We start from the raw sequence: 20,479 nt of genomic DNA, 5'->3' as shown, positions 1-20,479 counted from the left end.
ATGAAACTGCTCAAAGATAACTGCAGGGAGCAGTCCTGTTTTGGCAGGAAGCAACTGGTATCTTTCCCAACCTGCTCTAAAATAGAGTCCACACCACTATAGAGTCAAAAAAACAAAAAGATATTAAAAATATCAATGATGAGCTGAAAAAATATTCTTCCCTGGATCAGCTGCTCCTAGACTTCCTAGCTCCAGACTGCTCAGCTAATATTCTAGGTCAGTGGTTCTCAAACCCGGTCCACCACTTGTTCAGGGAAGTAATTTAATTAAATTGGAGGAAGAGGGGGAAGAAACACTTACAAAAGGGTGGCCTTGTTTACCTGCTGTGCCTGCAGGTTTGGCCAATCGTGGCTCCCACTGGCCACGGCTCACCGATCCAGGCCAATGGGGGCTGCGGGAAGCAACGCAGGCCTAGGGATGTGCTGGCCGCCACCTCCCGCAGCCCCCATTGGCATGGAGCAGCGAACCGCAGGAGCCACGACCAGCCGAACCTGTGGACACAGCAGGTAAATAAACCAGCCTGGCCTGCCAGGGGCTTTCCCTGAACAAACGGCGGCCCTAGATTGAGAACCACTGTTCTAGATCCTCTCTCAAATCACTCCTACTCCATTGTGCTTGATCCATTCTATCCATCAAGCCACCTGCTTAAAAACCCAACAGGTTATGGTGTACCTGTTACAGTAATGTAATAAGTCTATGCTATCTCTGTTTCTAGACTCACCTAGATTAGCACTAGCAGTGTTTTTGAATTAACACCACTGGCTCTCAAACAAGGCTACCCTTTTGTAAGTGTTTCCTCCCCCTCTACCTCCAATCCAGTTAAATTACTCCTAATTACATAAAGGCCAACCAAGAAGTAGCAAACTATGTAAGAGATATCACTGGAAAAAGTGAAGGAATCCAATCAATTGTGTAAACAAGCCACACGACTGTTAAGCTTTATGAAAGCCAATATGATGGACAGCACCATATGGTAATGATATTTTAATTCCTGTTAAGATTATGGGTTTTTACTGGACCACTGGTACCAATTTTCTACTCAATTAAGTAGTCAGATCATTTAAAAAAAACAAAACTGAAAAGACTGCCTATTATTGTTAAGAAAGTGCTTTGCTGCCATCTTGTGGACAAACTATTACGAGCTGCACATTGGGAGGATCAAAAGCACTCACTAAGGTTTTTTCCATTCCTACCATCCCACAATAAAATTAGCATTGTGAAACTGAAGTCAAATGTATAACCCTGTTCATTCTAGGTTTCTCTCTTTGCACTGTTCTCTTAAGTAACTGTCCAACTCGAGAGGGCTAGCTTTGCTGTAAGGCAACTGGTCATAAATCTGGAAGAATCTGTTTGAAGACTCCTTGTGATGTGTTTCCTCTTTCCCCTCCGTTCCCACACCAAAAAGTCACAGGACTGTTACTAAGAGCAGGTCTACACTTAAAATGCTGCAGTGGTGCTATGTCGCTGTAGCACTTCAGTGAAAATGCTACTATGCCGACAGAAAAGCTTCTCCGGTTGGCATAGCTATTCCACCTGCACGAGAAGCGGTTGCTACGTTGACAGGTAGCTATGTGTACTCCTGTTATTCCAGGCTTGCTTCCTTCCAGAGACTTACCCCTAGCCACAAGATTCAGAAATACTCACCACAGTGCTGCCTGCATAGGATTTCCTAAGGCAATACAGTCACAAGGAAGCTTCAAGAAATTCACTAATCTTCATCCACAAAGATACATCAGTCTAGGTGAACAGTATTTCACACCTTTTAGTTGCTCCTAGATTCTGTAAGGTCTTACTAGATTTAGATATTGTGAAGTCAAATTTGCATAGACTAGAAACTCCTTTAGGTCACTTGCTACTCTGGACTTTCAGCAGTTTCTTAACAAATTCCTTTTGGTTTCAATGAGTCTTACCACCATTACTTTGGTACACATAACCAAATAATGTCCTTACTCGCCTAGAGTATTACTGGAATATAAAACGCTTAAGAGAGGTAACTGCTGTGCACCCTAAAGATCCTAGCTGGCTATGATTCAGAGGGCTGTGCATTAGCACAGCATAATTCTTCCCTTAATTTACTGCACACATAAGATGGCTTAGCATGAAATTTGGAAAGCACAAATATACTAGAGGGAAAAATTTTGCACTGGCTAAGAGGATGGATCAAATGATTCTCTAATTTTCGATGATTCTGTGAACCATTCTGCACCTCTCTCTTTCCTGTGCTGCTCCAGTGGGACCATTGCTCCTTGCTGCTTGGATTGCTCTTGCAGATTCCGTTTGTCATCATGTTTTCATTATACTGAAAAAGCTGTTGGAAGACCCACAACTCTGAGGAATCCAAACTGTCTCTGAGCTATGCTTTCTCCACTCTCCGTGCAAACTAAGTCTCTCCACTGCTCTACCATGCCATCAAATTGCTAAGAAATACCTTGTAACTCTGGTATATTCTCTTTGCATTTGGCTGTTCCTTCTGCTGGTTACATCCTTGTGTCTGGGCCAAAGGACTGGCATGAATAAAGGAAAACACTAACATACATTTTACTTTATAAACTCTATATACAACTAAGACATTGACGAGCTGGCTGGCTTACTAGCTGATACAACAGTCAATCTACTTCTAGATGACCAACTCCCACACTGTTAGAGTCTCTTCCTCTCCAGGTGCCTAATTGCTCAACTTTCCAATTCCTCCGACTGCATTCTACACTGCTGCCAGCACTAGACTATTTCATTACAGATAATTCTCACCTGGCAATAGATTTACTGAAAGCAATAAATAGAAAGGGGAACATAGCAGCCAGTCAGTAGCATTTATAGGAAAATGGTTATAAGAGGATGTACTGAAAATGAAAAGACAAGTTTACAGAGACTGTAAATCTGGAAAGAAAGTCAAATTTATAAGATCGCGAAGATTTTTATATCTCAAATCAACCACTTGAAGACTGGGAAATGCCAGATTGAGAGTTGCCCGTGCAACTTAAATTCTGACTCCTAAGTGTGGCATTTTCTAATTTTAAATTTGCTTTACTTTGCAACCTAAATAACATTCTTTTAAATGTAGTTTTTATATGTAATATATGTGTGTGTGTCAAACAATGCAACACAAACTAAGGGCCTGATCTCATCCACTGCTACTTATGTGAGTAGTTTTTATTAATCAATCAGATGGTTCATGTGAGTTTCTATGGGATGGGAAGATAGTAAAAATTTAGCAAACCAATGATCTGATTTATGAACAGTGTTAGGGAGTTCAGGAGTTTCATCTAGCCTCTCTCTGCCAGAGAAAGTTTAATGGGGCAGCACTCTGACTGGGGATGTGGCACATCCATCTCTCCCACTCTGTACATTGTCCAGTGCAAAGACAAGTTCAATCCACTGACCTCTAAAGTCTAGGAGTTTTGGTAAAAAACTAAAAGTAAGGAGTGCTTTCGGTCCTAAGTACTATGTACATTTGCTCTATTATTAGTGATATGCTTTGCCTCAACTACCTTTAAGTGACTCAAAAAAAAGTGCTTCCTTAAAAGGCTTCCATGTTTTGACAAAAGTCATTAGGAGTGATATTTACCTTAAACTTTACTTCAGTTGATTCTCTCTTGTACCATATATACTCAATCATAAGCTGGTTCATTTATAAGCCGATCCCCCCAAGATGGATAAGTAAAAATGGAAAATTTTTATAACTTGTTCATAAGCCGACCCTATAATTCAGGAATCGGCAAACTTTGGCTCCTGGGTTTATTGATTCATTTATTTACCTTGAGAGTCCGCAGGCACGGAAGTAAACCCAAGTAAACAAAGTGTCCTGACGCACCAGCTACTTACCCTGATGGGCTAGGCAGCAACTGGTGGGGATTTTTGGGGGGGCGGGGGGGGAAGCTGGGAGTCAGGACAGTAACCCGTGACCACTCCCCACATGACCCTACCCCTACATTCTCCCCATCCCATCCCTTCCCACCTTATCTGGGGAGGGCCAGGGAAGGATGTCTCTGACCTGGCCGCAGCCTGCTCGGGCGGGCCGGGCCGGGCCTGCCCCGCCGAGCCGGGTGGCGCGGCCGCAGCCTGCCAGCCCCAGAGCTACAGCTGTTTTGGAGGTTGTGGGGAGAGCAGCGTGGCCAGAAGTGGAGAGACTCTGGCTCCGTCTCTTCCCTTCTGGCTCTGTGCCTCTTCTTGCTCCCTCTGTTGGGGGGAGGGGCTGTGTCCCACCTCTCCCTCTCTATACCTATTCATAAACCGACCCCCTTCTCTGGTGCTTCCCTTTTTTACTAAAAAAAATTCAGCTTATGAACGAGTATATACGGTACTATACTAACCAATTGCTTGTCTTTGATATTTTACCCTTTCAAAGAGATAGTTACAAAAATGGCCTTGTCTTCACTCTGAAAAACAGAGCATGCGTAACTCAAATTAGCTAATTTGAAGTAAAATCCCAGTGAAGACAAGGCAGTTTATAATTTTCACATGAGTTATTAGATCAAGTTAAAGTCTATGGGGAAGCCTAGTCTTTAACATGACCTACTGGCTCAAGTTAGAATTACAAACAGCCTTGTGTTCAGCACTTACTAGGATTTTATCTACAGTTTGCTAACTCAAATTAAGAGCACATCTCCCTTGTAGTGCAGACAAGGCCTACAAAAGGTGCTGTAAATTCTCTCTTACTTTCTATCTAGCTCTTCCCTACTCACCTACTTTTATAACTGCTTATTCATTTTGATAATTGCTCCCTGGCAATTTTGAGAACTAGGGAACGGAGATAAAAGGCAAGACAGTTTGCCAGCACATTCATGGAGCAAACATTCAGAACAAGTAGAGTGGAGACAGAAACAAAGCACCACTCCCAAGAAACAAGTGAGGCAAACGAGAAAGTTACTTCAGAAATAATCTGCTACCAATCTGGAAATGGAAAACTTTTGAATGGAACCCAAGACCTTTTATTTCTGTGCAACTCACCTCCGTGTTCAAGAAACACACGAACACATCTCTCTTTCCCTCTTGCTGCAGAGAAATGAAGCAAGGTCCAGCCATTGGCATCTCGACCATTTGGAGAATAGCCCTGTTCCAACATCTTGCGCACAGTGTGAACATCCCCAGCAGCTACTGCAGCCTGAATCTGCAACTCTTCCTGTAGTTCAGGGTTCCTCCGACAGTGATGGTGTAACATCCTAGCAGAGTCTGCGTCTTACAAAAGTGTCATGCAGTCACACTATTTACCTTTAATCAACATAGAGCATATATAAATTAAAACAGGGATTGAAAAAGAGAAGATGCCTTAAAAAAAATGTCAAGAACACCTGTTAAAAATGACACCATGCAACAATTCTTACAGTACACACTCAAATTAAGACCATTATAATCACAGGGCTGGTCTACACTACGTGGGAAAATCGATCTCAGATACGCAACTTCAGCTACGTGAATAACGTAGCTGAAGTCGAAATATCTAAGATCGAATTACTCACCATCCTCACGGCGCGGGATCGATGTCCGCGGCTCCCCATGTCGACTCCGCAACTCCGTTCGGATAGTGGAGTTCCGGAATCGATATAAGTGTGTTCGGGGATCGACATATCGCGTCTAGATGAGACGCGATATATCGATCCCTGAGCAATCGATTGCTACCCGCCGATACGGTGGGTAGTGAAGACATAGCCACAGGATCAAATACAGTCAGACACAAAGATTAGGGAAGAGAGATAGCTGTAGGGTTTCTAATTTTTTCATCCCAGCAGAAAGGGATACTTATATATTTTGGGATGCCTTTAACATTTTACAAAGTTCTTTTTACTGCAATGGCAGTGTATAAGAGTGAATAATCAACAGTACATGAGGTTTAAGAAAAAATCTCTCTTAATGAGTAAACTTCACACAATGGTCAATGCCTGCAGTTCTGGAGATACCATGCCAATTATACGTAAAGTCAGTGTTTCCCTACACAAGCGGCATCCCAAGTTTGGGAAAGCCCCTGGCGGGCCGAGCCGGTTTGTTTACCTGCCATGACCACAGGTCTGGCCGATCGCGAGTCCCACTGTCTGCGGTCCACTGCTCCAGGCCAACGGGAGCTGCTGGAAGCGGCGGCCAGTATGTCCCTCGGCCCGTGCCACTTCCAGCAGCTCCCATTGGCCTGGAGCAGTGAACCGCGGCCAGTGGGAGCCGCGATCGGCCAGACCTGCGAATGCAGCAAGTAAACAAACCAGCCTGGCCCACCAGGGGCTTTCCCTTCACAAGCGGCACCCCAAGTTTGGGAAACATTGCCCAAAGTACTAGAATATATTAAGTACTTTATGGCACTGGCAGAGAAACAGACAAGATAATCTTCAAGGTCTTTTTGCCTCCCCCCCTCCCCCCCACTTAAGAGATATGTGTGTTACCTACAAGATCTACAAGTTTACATAAATGAACACAATTTGATTTATTTTATCTTCTCATGTGACCTACCTAACAGGAATGTTAGGATGACTGTGCAGTACTTAAAAACAGTATATGTAAGCATTACATTAATTCCTGATTAGGGCCAGGAATCTGTTTTGATTCTAAATTGTGAAATCCTTATTATTAACTAAAATCTGTAAAGAACCTCCCTATTGTGAGGGTTCGATATGAAGACAAGATTCTGAAAGATCATGAACACAGAACTACCTGTTAGTATATCCATTGAAATAAACTATTAAAACTCCAATAAAGGGCTTAAAGATGCTTGCAGGTCACTCAAGAGATAATTCGCTCAATGAGTTTCCTGTACTCTCACTGGCCACCCATTTTCTATATTCCAGATATAAATACAGTTGAGAGAAAAGTGAGAATGTCAAACATTGTCACACTTTCTGTATAAGGGCCTTGATATCTAGTCTTTTCTCAGTAAGGTTCTGTCCGCTATAAGAAGTTATTGCTAATATGCATGCTGCCTACAGAATTATCTGTGGCAAAGAATGTGGAAAGAAAGAGAATATGAGATGTACTCAGAAGTTACTGCCTAGATACAGATGGGATTTAGAAATAAGAGGTATGTTCCTATTTTGATAGGCATATGATTAACTAAATAGTTCACACAAAAGCTGTTTGAGGGAAGCTAGTTTCTGAGTTTGCTTATGATTTCATCTACTGTGGCATTATTTAAGAATATATAAGAATTTTCAAGTGTTTTTAAAGAGGGAACATATTGGATATTTCCCTCCCATTTGAAAATGCTCCCCTGGGATAATACTGATCACTAAAGAGGATACCAGAGTTCACGTATTTAAGTACTGCTTATACTAGTTTCCTTAAATGTGCTGAGCATAGAGTAACAGATGTTTTAAATTAAGGGTGTTAATAACATAAGCTCACTATGGTGAAGAGTTAAAAGCTGCAAATTAATTCCCAATTTCTTAAAACAGTAGGATTTCAAGCATAAAGTAACTGACCCATGGAATAAATGATCAGGGTAAATGATGGAATGGGAGTAGAATGCAGTTAAGAATTTTTAAAAGTTTTTTTTCTAGAGAAGGAGCAGGATGAGAATACAGTTGGGAAGTGGGGCAAGAGCACATGAAAGGAAGTTTTGGATCAATTAAAGAATGCTGGGATTTGGGGCTATTAGGTTTGACAGTCTTTCCCCTCATATCCCTGTACTGTCTCTGCCATGTTTCAGATCCTCTGTTCTACCATGATTACTTTATTATTTCCTTCTTCCAGTTCTTCCTTTTTTCTGTCTTAACTCCCCCACTTTAAAAAGGCAGGTGTTTAGTAGTATGTACTATATTGTCTGTGCTTATGGTAAGGAGAGTGGTTATGAAAAAACACCACCTGCTTACTCTGCTCCTGGCACGTATTCAGAATCAAATCTGCTTAATCTGGTGACAAAGGGCCTTATCCAAAGTCCACTGAAGTCAATGGAAGTCTTTCCACTGGGCTTTGGATCAGGTTCCAAGCCATTTTTTTCTCCCTTTTATTTTTTTAAACTCCACTTAGCACTTCAGAGCCAAGTCACCTCCCAGAGAGAGAGTTGGATTCTGCCCTGGATCACATATCAACAGTAGTGTTAATGAAGATTGAACTGCAGGGCAAAATTCTTTCCTTCAGTACATTTGTGCAAGTCTACTGAAGGCACTGGGGGTCACTACCATAAGTAAGGGTAGAAACTGACTAGAAAAACCTTGAGTGGTGATACACATGGGGGGGGGGGGAATACATGTACGTTGGTGCTCTGATCCGAGTTTGAATTTGCAAAACTGGAAGTTATTAAAACTTGTTACTCAAAATGAGGATGTATGTTATGGGAATCACCATCACCATTTCTACAGTATCTCTTTGCAGAGCAGCAGCACTTTTAGGTCACATTATCCCAAGGTAGATGAGTACCATGCTAGTCACTCAAACACCACAGAGACAGGTACTCTGGGAGAGAAGGAGAGGAAAGAAATGGGAACCTCTCTTTAAGGAATCAGTACTAAGTTTCCAAATATCTTTTAAGGCAGCTGGATAAGAAGTAGAGATCCTTATCATGCTGCTGGAGTCTCAGCTGGTGGGAATATTTGTAAAGCAGTGTTATAAAGAGCTGGCACTGGCCCCACACACTGCTTGCAGCCAGCAGGTATTACTCAGTTTAGCTAGACCAAACACATGCAGCACAGAAAGACAAATTAAATCATTGACAGCTTCTTTTACCACTTGTAGAACCTTTACACTTACATTTCACCCCCTGAACTAGTACTGAAACTCAGATTATGCCATGTTAGAGTAATAAACATTTTGAGGTTTCAGGACAGCTGTAAACATACCAATTTGGAAACTACTTTCATTTTAACTTCAAAAGTTCTTTCAAAATCCTTGCTTAGGGTATCAAACTTTGGCGTGGGAGAGAGGGCTAATGGAAGCTTTGAGCCATTTGGCATTTAATATTTAATATTTGCAACTATAGTCAGTCTCCCTTATAACAGAATTGTTTGTGGGTGGATTACCACAAATTGGCTTTCTTCATGCAAGTAAAAGCGGCAAGAAAGAGACATAAGATGTACCTGGAAATTCCCACTTGCCATGATTTGTACAGCATCATGCAAACAGATGGCAAAACAAATTAATTGATTTGCAAGTACAGCATGGATGAATTCAATCCATTCCTGAAATATTACCTTACAGGAAGCTGTCGCTGTTTTTGATGTGTGTTCTACTCTTCATGTTCCTCGTTATACATAATCTTGTGTGCCCATATAACATTTCAAACAAGCTGCTACCCCTTCAAAAGAATAATATATTCTTGTTAGATACAAAAATAGATTAAACAGAAAGGGTCTGTCTGCTTTTACATTGCACCTGGTTTGTAACCTCATGTCATCGTAATGCTGTTATGCTAAAAGAGGTACCAAGTGTCAGGTCAGTTCTTATAAGATGTCTGTCTGTTATGACAGATAGTCTGTTGTTTGTCCAGATGGGAGTTCACTTTGATTCACCATCAGTCGGTCTTCCAGGATATTTTTGTCCTGGTGGAGGGGAAGAAAACAATATATATTTCTTTAAAGTATGAGTGTAGGCAGAAGTTTCTCTCCTTCCCCCAGTAAATTGAACAATGAAAAACTAAGTTGAATTCTCTCCTGGGGATTCAACAGGAGAAGGAGAAATCCTCCTCACCCCCAGCTGTGGAATATGAGCTAAGGGCTAAAGTAGGCTCTACTGCCACAGCTCCATGCACCCACCCCAACAGGATGTAGAGTCTGAAAACAACTGGAGGACAAATTTAGCCCCTCCCTCCTAGCTACCATTGTTACCCACTGCCAAATTAGTTTTTACATGTTCGGACTTAAGGGATAAACCATTCTTTTTAGATGCAGTATCTGCATCTTCTTTCCCATTTCCCCTCCCAAGATTCATTCTGTCCTAGACCACAGCCTCATGGGCCTATTATTTAATATCGTTCAGCACATAATGCAATATCAATGCTTTGTCTGACTGGAACCTCTGCAACACCTAAATCCCTGGAATCATACAACTAAACCAGGGATAGGCAACCTATGGCACACGTGCCGAAGGCGGTACGCAAGCTGATATTCTGTGGCACTCGCACTTCCCGCGTCCTGGTCACCAGTCTGGGGGGCTCTGTATTTTAATTTAATTTTAAATGAAGCTTCTTAAACATTTTAAAAATCTTATTTACTTTACATACAACAATAATTTAGTTATATATTACAGACTTATAGAGAGACCTTCTAAAAACGTTAAAATGTATTACCAGCACGCGAAAACTTAAATTAGAGTGAATAAATGAAGACTCGGCACAGCACTTCTGAAAGGCTGCTGACCCCTGAACTAAACCAAGGCTTTGCCTCTTCAAACTTCCCTGAACACACTTTGGGGATATTTTTATTAAACAAACCCCAAACTCAACTTCTGAAAGTGTTACAGGGTCAATATACTCACTAAAAGGGCAATTCACTTGGCTTGGACATCATTAAGAACTGCTCTCTCCCTGATTTCTCTATTGCTGAGTTCTCCCTACTCTGACGATCAGCTCCTCCCCAACAATACCCTGTCAATCTGCCTTTCTGAGACTTTCAGTCTATAGGCACTGATGATATTTCATCTTCTCTCAGCACTCTCCTTTCTTCTTTCCATTGATATGGTTGTCAATTCTCTCCATACTTCATTCACAACTCTTGACTCTTTTTTCTCTTTTTCCCATAGCAAGGTCCACCCTACCAACCCCCAGCTCTGGCTCATCCCCACCATCCACCTTCTCTTCTACTGCTCTCCTACTGTGGAGCATCTCTGATGAAAATTCTGTGACAAGGCTACAAATTCCACTAAAAATTCATTCTCTTCTCTTTCAGTTCTGTGATCTTCCTAGCTAAACAACTGTACTTCTCCAACTCAGTGAATCCCATGCCCACAATAATAGCCACCTTTTCCTCACTCAAAACCTTCCCTTCTCCTGCCTCCACTTCCCTCTTGAAAATTTCTTCAAAGAGAATGTTGACAAAATATGAGATTTTTCCCATCTGCTCATCCTGCCTTCCCTTTTACAACTCTCTCCTCTTTCTTCCCTGTCAGATGCAAAAGGTTTGTTATCTGCTCACTTCTTCTAACTCCTCCACTTGCTCCAATGACCACATCCCATCTCCTGAATTCCCTTGTGCCCACTCATTCCCTCGCTTACTCTTCTCTAACCTCTCCTTCTTTGGCTTTTTCCCTTCACAATACAAGCATGCTTTAGTTCCTCCTCCCATCTCAAAAAAACCCAACCTTTGACCCCACTTGCCTCTCCAACTACTACCCCATCTCCCTTTCATCTACGCTCATTGAACACTGTCCACAAATCACTGTTTGAAGTTCCTCTCCTCCAGTTCCATCCCAGACACCCTCCAATTCAATGTCTGCCTCTTGCACTCCATTGAAACCACTCTCACCAAAGTCTGATCCTCTTGATCCAGTCAGCCACCTCTGACACCACTGACCATGCTCCTCTTCTTGAAATTTCATCCTTCCTTGGCTTCTGTGATTCTGCCAAGTCCTGGTTCTCCTCTTAGCTTTTTAATCTCTTCTTCAGCATGTCCTTCAAAGGATCCTCCTCATCCCCCATTTCTGTGACAGCCCCACTGGGATCCTTGGTTCCCTTCTCTTCTCCCTCTATACCTTCTCTCAGGTTAACCTCATCCAAAAACATGAATTCAACCACCACCTCTACTCAGACAACTCACAGGTTGTCTACTCCAAAGCTGTCTTTCAGTCCAAACTAAAATCTCAGCCTGTCTCTCTAACACCTCTTTTCAATATCTAGCTGTCAGCTCAAGCTCAACATAACTAAAATAGAACTCTTAATTTTTCCCTCAAAGTCTTCCCCATTACCTTTCTTTCCCAGTCACTGCAGACATATCCAATATCCTGCCTATCACTCAGGCCCAAAACCTGGGAGTCATTTTCAATTCTGGCCTCTCTCCAGGTCCTCATATCCAAGCTATGTCTAAACCATGGATTGGCAACCTTTGGCACATGGCCCGCCCGGGTAAGCACTCTGGTGGGCCGGGCCGGTTTGTTTACTTGTCGCATTCACCATCCCAGGCCAATGGAGGCTGCGGGAAGAGGCACGGGTGCTGGTCACTGCTTCCCGCAGCCTCCATTGGCCTGGGATGGTGAATCACAGCCAATGGGAGCCGCAATTGGACGAACCTGAGGATGCAGCAGGTAAACAAACCAGTCTAGCCCGCCACGGGGCTTACCCTGGTGGGCCGTGTGCCAAAGGTTGCCGATCCCTGGTCTAAATCTTACAGATTCCTTCTTCATGACATCTCTAAGACATGGTCTTTTCTAGCCATTCACCCAGCTAAAACCCTTGTCCAGGCTCTCATCATCTTATGTCTCAAATTACTGTGACATACTTTTCTCAAGCCTGGACAAATGCAACCTTGCCCTGCTCTCATCCACTCAGAATGCTGGAAAGATCATTTTCCTAATCTGTCACTTTGACAATGTCACATCTCTCTCTCTTCATCCCTCCATTGACTTCCCCTTCTCTATCCCATCAAATATAAAGCTACTTGCCTTCACTTTCAAGGCCCCTCACAGCGTATCCCCATTCTACCGACCATTTTCCATTCATTATCAAGATGTTAACTCTCCCTTCGGACTGACACATGATGCCAACCTCCATCAACCATTTTTTTACATTTCCAAACAAGCTCCTTCTTGCTTTCTCCCATGCTGTCCCTCATGCTTGGGAAGAGCTCCCCGTGAACATCTGCAAAATGAACACGTTATCCTTATTCAGAACTGCTCTTTGTCCTTGATGCTTACAAAAAGTTTGTCAATGGCTAGGCTGCTGTGTGCCAAGACCACTGTCTTTCATGCTGACCAATACAGTTTCCTTGTTTTCTTGTGCTTCCCACATGTCTATATCCATCTGTTGTTGCTGGTCTTATACCTAGATTGGAAGCTCTTCAAGTCTTTGATGTGTTTGTATTTAGCCTAGCACAATGGGGTACTGGCACATGACTAGGGCTTTTAGGCACTATAGTAATACAAATAAATATTAAAAGCATCAATTATTCCACTATGTAGCAGATCATATAAAACAAAGAACTTGGCTCTGTTGTTTCTTGCATTGTACCACTGAGCTGGACCAAAATAGTTACAAAAGATGTGCAATTTTAGCTTACATTAAGTGGCAGAAACTTTTAACATAACAAGATTAAATTTTTGCATTCTAAAAGTAGCCGAGGGGAAAAAAAAAACCCACAACAACCTTATCATTCACTATATTTTTGCCTTTCAATGCATATAAAGCATCACACAATTAGAGAGATGATCACAGACCTGATCAAAGTTGCACTGCAATGACCTAATTCGATCACATTTCTAAACTTGTTTGTGCATCACTGATCAGCCATTAGTTCTCTTTTTGTTTTTGCACAATTTTCACTTTAAAAATCCACACATTTTCCATTAGCTGATATAAATTAGAACTGCGATGATTTCACAGACTAGAGGCAAGGTAACAGCTTTCTCCACTAAAAAAAACAAGCTTTTTTCCCAGAGGAAAATAAGCTGCATATGGCAAAAGTAAGATCTGCAAACTTAACCAAGAGTGATTTTACTGAGTGCAATATCTTAAGTTCACCTACTAAAAGGATTTACACAGGTTGATTAAAATACTTCACCAGACTGGCAGATTATATCAGAAATAGAACAGTAACCAAAATCAGGCAAATTTGTTTTGATTATCCACCAATGAGTGCTCCAATGTTGTTGCAGAGATTATAATTTGAGAATTTTCTACATGAATGCGTTCCGTATTAAATAAGGAAGGAACCTAAATGCAAATACTACGTGGAAAATTCTGACATCTCTTATTAGGTTTTCCCCTTACAGGGGGTTAGTGTTCATGAAAATGAGATCTGAGAGCAAAAGTTATTGAAGTGTTTTGTGCATCTAGATAGCAAAATAGGTAGCAATCATCCCCAGGCCATAAGGTTCTGCATCAGGCCTGTGGCTTATCATGTTATTGCTGGCACTTTAATACCACTCTGACATGAGTAGTATACTATTATTCATGATGTTGCTATGTCCACATGAGACATTAAGTCTAGATCCTGTCTGTCTCTTGTTGCAGTTAAATATCCAATAACACTTTATACTCTATTATCTAAAAAATAAAAAAATCATGACCAATATTCTCTCCTCAGAACCCACTTGCCCATTACAAGACATTATCCAGTTAATATTGGCTAGTTTAAATGGCAATTGATTTACAGTAAAAAAAAAAAAAAAAGTCTATACTTGATAGTATATTTTGCACTTCTCCATCACCCTTCAATTGTTGTTCATTTTCCTAGGCTGCAGTCTGTTAAAGGCAGGGATTGCATCTTTCTGCATCTATCACATTATCATTTGTGTTCTTGTCCCACTTACAATACCATTCCTATCATATCCCATTTTTACAAGCCTCAAATAAAAAATTAGATGGCAGCATTTTAAGAGGTTTTATTATCCTGCTGTACTTCATGATGGACATGCTGTGCTATGATCCAAAAAGACTTCGAGCTAGGTAGGCCGTAGACAAGTAAGTCCATGGAAGGGAGACCACCAAGTAATATTTAATTGCCACAGGACGCGGCTCTGATGAATCATTGGGAGCTGTTTTTAATCTCTGAATCAATAGTGAAAAAATCCTGCAAAATGCTATTGGGGATATTGCACTATTGTCTTTCAAACCTAATTTTAAAAAAACTAACCTAGATCCTCACAAGTGGTCATTAAAGATCCCATAACACTTCCTATGAGAATAGTGACATCATAGACCAGCATTCCGGCCAAATTCCAACTCCTCTAGTTACTTTCTGCGTATTTAAATTCTCCCCAAAATTTCTATTGGCTAGGGTATTCTTCACTTCCCATCTTAAGCTGTTGTGTGGCATTGCTACACACTGTTAAACAGCTATAGTGTTGTTACACTCCACAGGTGGCTGAATTTCAATGGTAAGTGAAGTAAGTACCTATATGCTTATCTATGTCACAGAGGTTTTGTAAGGATTATTTTATGGGCTAGATTTGAAAGAATTAGTAAACTACATCTCCCTGTATAACTCAGGATCCTGGTGCTGAAGAACAGCAAGGGTAGGCAGTGCTTCTGCTGTTAATCAACCTCATGGTTCCTGCCAAGGAAATGGGTAGCTTTAACTGCTGTTGAAGTTCCACTATTAGAAGCACCCGACAGGAATCCAAGGCCATAAAACCTTCCCAGACAGGGCTACAATGGCCCTCATGGCTCCCTTCATATAAGGAAGGTTGTAGCAGCTGAAACCTCTTCCTTCAGAAACTTCACTAGGGTCTAAACTGACAGCTGTAAGGTGAATCTGGCGCAGTCTGCCAAGTGTTCAGAGATCCTTAGGCAGACAGTTTAAGGCCTATACACTTCTCTTAAGTCCAGTGGTGCAATTCTTATTTCCTTCAGAGAGAGAGAGAGAGAGAGAGAGAGAGAAGCAAGGATAAGATTGACATGAAAATTTGGCCTTAAGAGTATAGCACAATTCTGAGCAAATATAAATTTACATGACATGATACATACATAATTTTAATATACCATTCATTAAAAAAAAAAAAAAAATTCTTTGTATACAAGTTTTGCATGGCCTAATTGCCTTCAAGAAATCATAATCGAATTAAAGCTGCTTGTAATTTCCTATGGAAGTGACGTGAACATGTGACTTCCATTATTTAAATATCTGAATAGTGACATTTCAATGAGAATCAACAAGTAGAGAAAGAATATTTTGATACAGACTGAAATATCCAATCATTCTTAGAATATTTAGACCACAGCTGATGCTGAATAAAAATAAGCAGCATTTATATAACCTGTTTCATCATCCAAAGATCCCAACTAAAGATTTATATTTGCTCAGAGTCTCATTTTAGAATGTCCTAAAAACCGGAGTGGAAACAGTACAGTGGACCATTTGGGTGGATAATACAACAGTTTTTCATTCATAGTACAATTCTGAAAGCTAATGCTGAGGCCTCAATGATGGAAGACCATCTCAGTCAGCAAGTCTTCCGGTTTCTAAAAGTCCACCATAAGAAAAATAAAAAAGGTAGTTTTATACAACTAGAAAGCACAACAGAAAAAAATCTACTTATCCTGTAAGCCTATGTGTGCAGTCTTCCTTCTACCTAGGAAATAGCTGTACTATAGTACAGAGATCCTGATTTGGCCTTCAGTTTATAATCCGGCTTCATTACTTGTCCCAACCACCAATGAAGTTTCAATTGTCAGCTAATTCCCTGATTGATAGTGATCAAAAAACAGTACTTGTCACAAACTTTGCTGAATTAGTATTTCATGGTAAAAAAGGAGCCTCACAAACAAAAATCAATGCTTGTTGTTCACTCTATGAATGAATCCGAAAGAACTAAGGATTTTAACAAAAAATACAGCAGATCTATGCTGGAGGTTTGCACCAGCCTAACTACATCAGTGAAATTACATGGTGCAAGATTCCCTAATGTAGAAAAGCCCATGGGTGCTCACTGAATATATGCAGCAAACACATTCTTTAGCAGTAAGCATATGATTTTGATCATACATCATAACCATGAATGACAGGTAACAGAGCACTTCCTCATTGTAATTTCAGAAAATCATCTTCTAAATCTTATTTGACTTGCATGGCTGTTAAGTTTTTGTTTAGCCATTGATATATAACAATTACGTTTGAACACAGACAATATGCACTAAGAATCCATCTATACTAGGAAAGTGATCAATTGTTGACCAATATTGTCAGCAAAAAACTACAGCCTACCCCCTCTGAAACTGGTGCTGGAAAAATATGACTGCTAGTGAAGACTGGGTCAAACCCCTTTCAACACATTTCGAAAAGTGTAGTAGACTCCAGCAGAATGTAGTATTGATACTTTCTATAACTGTGGAAAAGCTTAGCCTCATCTAAACGTGCAATGTCAAGATTGTCTTAAGAGGATTCTTCAGAAAACCAGTGTCAACAGTGGGTCATTTTCTTAATATAGATAGACCTAGAAACCATGCTAGTATATGTTACCAGTTAACTTGGATTTCCTATTTCTCTGTCACCATGCACAGCTCCTCTTCAGGTAAACGAAACGTATTAAAGTTTTGAATAAGGAGAGGACACATTTAGATGTAGACTGACAATGAAAATAAATATAAGGAGGAACTCCATCAACTGGAGAATACTACGAAAGGGATGATTCCAGAGTACTTAGGAGATCCTTTCCAATTATCATCTACAGCTTTCATATAAATCTGGTCTAGGCTTTAAGATGGGCCAATAATATCTTTCTCCTACTCATACCTTCTTCCATGCAGACCCTTACACCTGAGCCACTCCTTTCTTCTTTTATCTCTTTACTTCAAAAAACTTCCTCCTCACAACCACTTCCACACTCTCAGCCTATCAAATTTACCTTTATTCTCATACTAACCGTATTTGCACACAAACCACTGAATTCTCAAGACACATGCACTACTGACTGAAGCACTCTCAGTTTTATTTCTGCAATGCTCACATTCTTTATTCCCCCCCGACTCTGTTCAGTTCTTATTATCACCCTACCATTACTCATAATGTAATATCTTTTTAGATTATAAATAATCTGGGATGGGGCATCGTATTATTTGTTTGTAAAGTACACTTATTGCCCTGTGCAACTAGCCAACCAACAACAAGGATGATTTCTATGCAAGAAGATTTCACTGTAAATAGTTGTGAAAATCATTTAAATAAGATAAGCTCAAACACTCAATATCATCAGAAACAATGCAAATGGTCAAGTTACTTATAAAGATCTAACCAGAATTTCTGGCAGAAAAAATAAAAAATTTAACAAAACTATATACTAAGGCAGCTTTATCTCTTCCAACTGACACCCTCCCTTGTTTATCTAAACCCTTGTAAATCCTTTGTTATCAAAACATTTTTGAATTGTGTAAAAACAAACACTTCCCAATAACATTTTGAGTTGCAATGAACAATAATATTTGATCCTTCTGTGACTAAATCTGCAAAGGACAAGATACATTACGAAGGTCTAAACTTGTGAACACTGAATACTAATCAATCAATCGTTTACAAACTAATTGCAATACAATCTGTACATATACACTTTACACACATTAAGAATTACAGACATAATTGTAAGTAAGCCATCAAAATGCATTTACTATAATCTATGTTAGTAATGATTCTCAACCACTGCAGTTACTATGGAAGGTTTCCTTTGTGAGTATAGGTGGGAAGTAAGACAAGGGGAGGGATGTATACAATTTTTATTTATTTTTAAATAAGGAGACCCAATTAACAATTGACAGGGAGTTTTTATAAAATTCTTAAAGAGAGCAGCTACAAAAGATCTTCAAGCCGCAGCCCACAAAAGTAAGTAAATGTGTGCTATATTTAGCAAATGACAATGCAAAGCACAGAACAATACACAGAGAAGGGAAGAAGTTCATTCCCTGTACTGCAAAGTTATTTTACTTTTTCAAGCCAAACAGCAATTAGTTTTTAGAGAAGGGGGAAACCTAATCCCGCATACTCACATAAATGAGTCACTAGAACCAACAAGAAAGGGTTCCACGAGCATCCAGACAAGGGTGGACGTGCAGGGATGGCCTGGGATATGAGATAAGAGTGAAGGTGGATTATCACCTTTATACTGAGTGCCACTTTCACTTATTCCTACTGTCTGTATCTTCTCCTTCGAATTCACAGCTTGCAAGTCTCCTCTGAGGCAGCCTGAAAAGAGAGATGTAGAACTGAGCTATGCAATGTTAGATGAATGAGAAGTGAAGGATAAAGGGTGTTCCATGTCCAGAACACTGTCATGGTTGGATTAGGGAGAATGGAGAGAGAGGAAGCAAAGGGTATTGCCACAAAGTGGAAATTGAAAAGGATGGGTAATTCATAGAGAATACTTAGGGTTTGAATGGGAGTGGAAAAACAGCAGGATAGTCAGTCTCCTCAAAATACAGTCTCAATGGGATTGAAATAAGGGACAATGACCATTGAAGGGTGGGCACAGAATAACCCACAAACAGAGCTTCAGGGGAATTAAAAGGCGCAGCAAGCTAACTGCTGCCCTCCTCCTGCCCCCTCCCTCCCCCAGCAGAGTCGCAGGAGCTTTGAGGAAGAAAGCTAGGACATGAGCAAGAAGGTTGGCCATCAGACATGGTTTCGAGGTCTGTAGGCAGATGGCCCAGAAGAGAATGTCAGGGTGATGGTGGGTAGTAAAAGAAATGGTAGAAATATCTGAGAGCACAAAATGGGCTCAGGATGACGGTGCTTGTCTTCCCTAACGGAAGTCTAGAACAGCATTTGTCAAATGTAGCCCCTGGTGGCCACATGCAGCCACAGAGGTTTTCCTGTGGCCACAGTCTCCTGGGCAGTGACTGGGGAGGAGGGAGCAGCCCCTCTCCTGGGGCCATAAGGAGGGGTTGGGCCCCCTGCTCTGGAGACACAACTTAACTTTAGGAAAAATAAATAAGTATTTTATTAGAATTGTCATAATGGCCACCACAAAGAGTTGGTGGCCACACTCTGAGGCCACCAAAAAATTTGTTGTGAGACTCCTGAGAGTCGAGAGGAGGATGAAAGGTGGGGAGGGGAGCAGAGTATTTCAAGGCATCTGAAAGGGGACAGTGGGGGCAGGGAAGGGTGAACCCCCTATAACTGAGTATCCAGGGAGGGATCAAAGGGGGGAGGCATGAAGCTGATTTGTTCTTCTCCAAAACAGCCTTGTGAGGATAGTGGGGGCAAGGGATACAGTGGGAGGAGAGGAGTACGTCTCCTTCAAATGAGTCAGGGGGATGAGGTATGGAATGGGCTAGTCCCCTCTCAGAGGGACCATGGGGCAGGGGGATAGCCCTCAAGAGCAGTCTCAAAGGAACCATGGGGCACAGCGGGGGTGAGCCCCCCACATGTCAAAGGGATCACGGGGCGGGGGGAGGGGTAGCCGCCCAAGATCAGTATCCAGGGGGATGGGCTAGTGACCCCACAGCAGTCCTATGGGGCTGCAGTCTATTCCCCTGCCCCCACCCCCAGCAGAGTCCCATGGGCGTGGGCAGGGGAAGCAGCCCCTAGCGCGCAGCCTCGGGGCGGGCAGGGGGAGGTGAGGGGGCTTAGCCCTCCCGTGGCAGTGACTGGGGCAGGCGCCCCCATGACGGAGTCTCGGGGCAAACCGGGCTTTAGCCCCCCGGCTGTTACCTGTCTCCTCCTGAGGGGGACGGGACGGGACGGGACCGGCGGCCGCTCCGTGGCCGCTCCCCCCACTGGCACTGGCTCAGGGGTGGGGGGAGCTGCAGACCCAGCCGGGGGCGTTGTGGGGACACTTTGCACTGACTGAGCTGCCCCCCTCCTCACTCCGGGGTCACTAGGCAGGGACTGACCCCCACCGCAGCCAATCAGCTGCCGCTTCCATAGTCCCGCCCCGAGCCGTAAACCACCGCCGCGCCGGGTTGGGTGCCGGGGTTTGGGTGACTCCGCCC

The 20,479-nt window shown here is 42.0% G+C and overlaps 1 protein-coding gene across 3 annotated transcripts in view; it reads right to left on the bottom strand.

Annotated features, from left to right (window-relative positions):
- Positions 1–20,387, bottom strand: part of ASB7 (ankyrin repeat and SOCS box containing 7) — a 45,723-nt gene extending 25,336 nt beyond the window's left edge. Inside the window, exons 1-4 of one of the 3 annotated variants that reach the window (XM_032766057.2) lie at positions 20,199–20,387; positions 18,536–18,731; positions 9,105–9,208; positions 4,948–5,208 (exon numbers count right to left, since the gene is read on the bottom strand). In XM_032766057.2, coding sequence (XP_032621948.1) covers positions 4,948–5,158 — 211 coding nt within the window. In that variant the 5' untranslated portion in view covers positions 5,159–5,208; positions 9,105–9,208; positions 18,536–18,731; positions 20,199–20,387. The remainder of the gene's footprint in view (positions 1–4,947; positions 5,209–9,104; positions 9,209–18,535; positions 18,732–20,198) is intronic. The other 2 variants (XM_075069724.1, XM_075069723.1) reach the window with 2 other exon arrangements.
- Positions 20,388–20,479: the final 92 nt, after the last annotated feature.

This window comes from Chelonoidis abingdonii, chromosome 9, assembly GCF_003597395.2.
Source record: "Chelonoidis abingdonii isolate Lonesome George chromosome 9, CheloAbing_2.0, whole genome shotgun sequence".
Lineage (NCBI taxonomy): Eukaryota > Metazoa > Chordata > Testudines > Testudinidae > Chelonoidis > Chelonoidis abingdonii.
The sequence above is the reverse complement of the archived record's forward strand: the minus strand, read 5'-3'. Positions and strand labels throughout refer to the sequence as shown.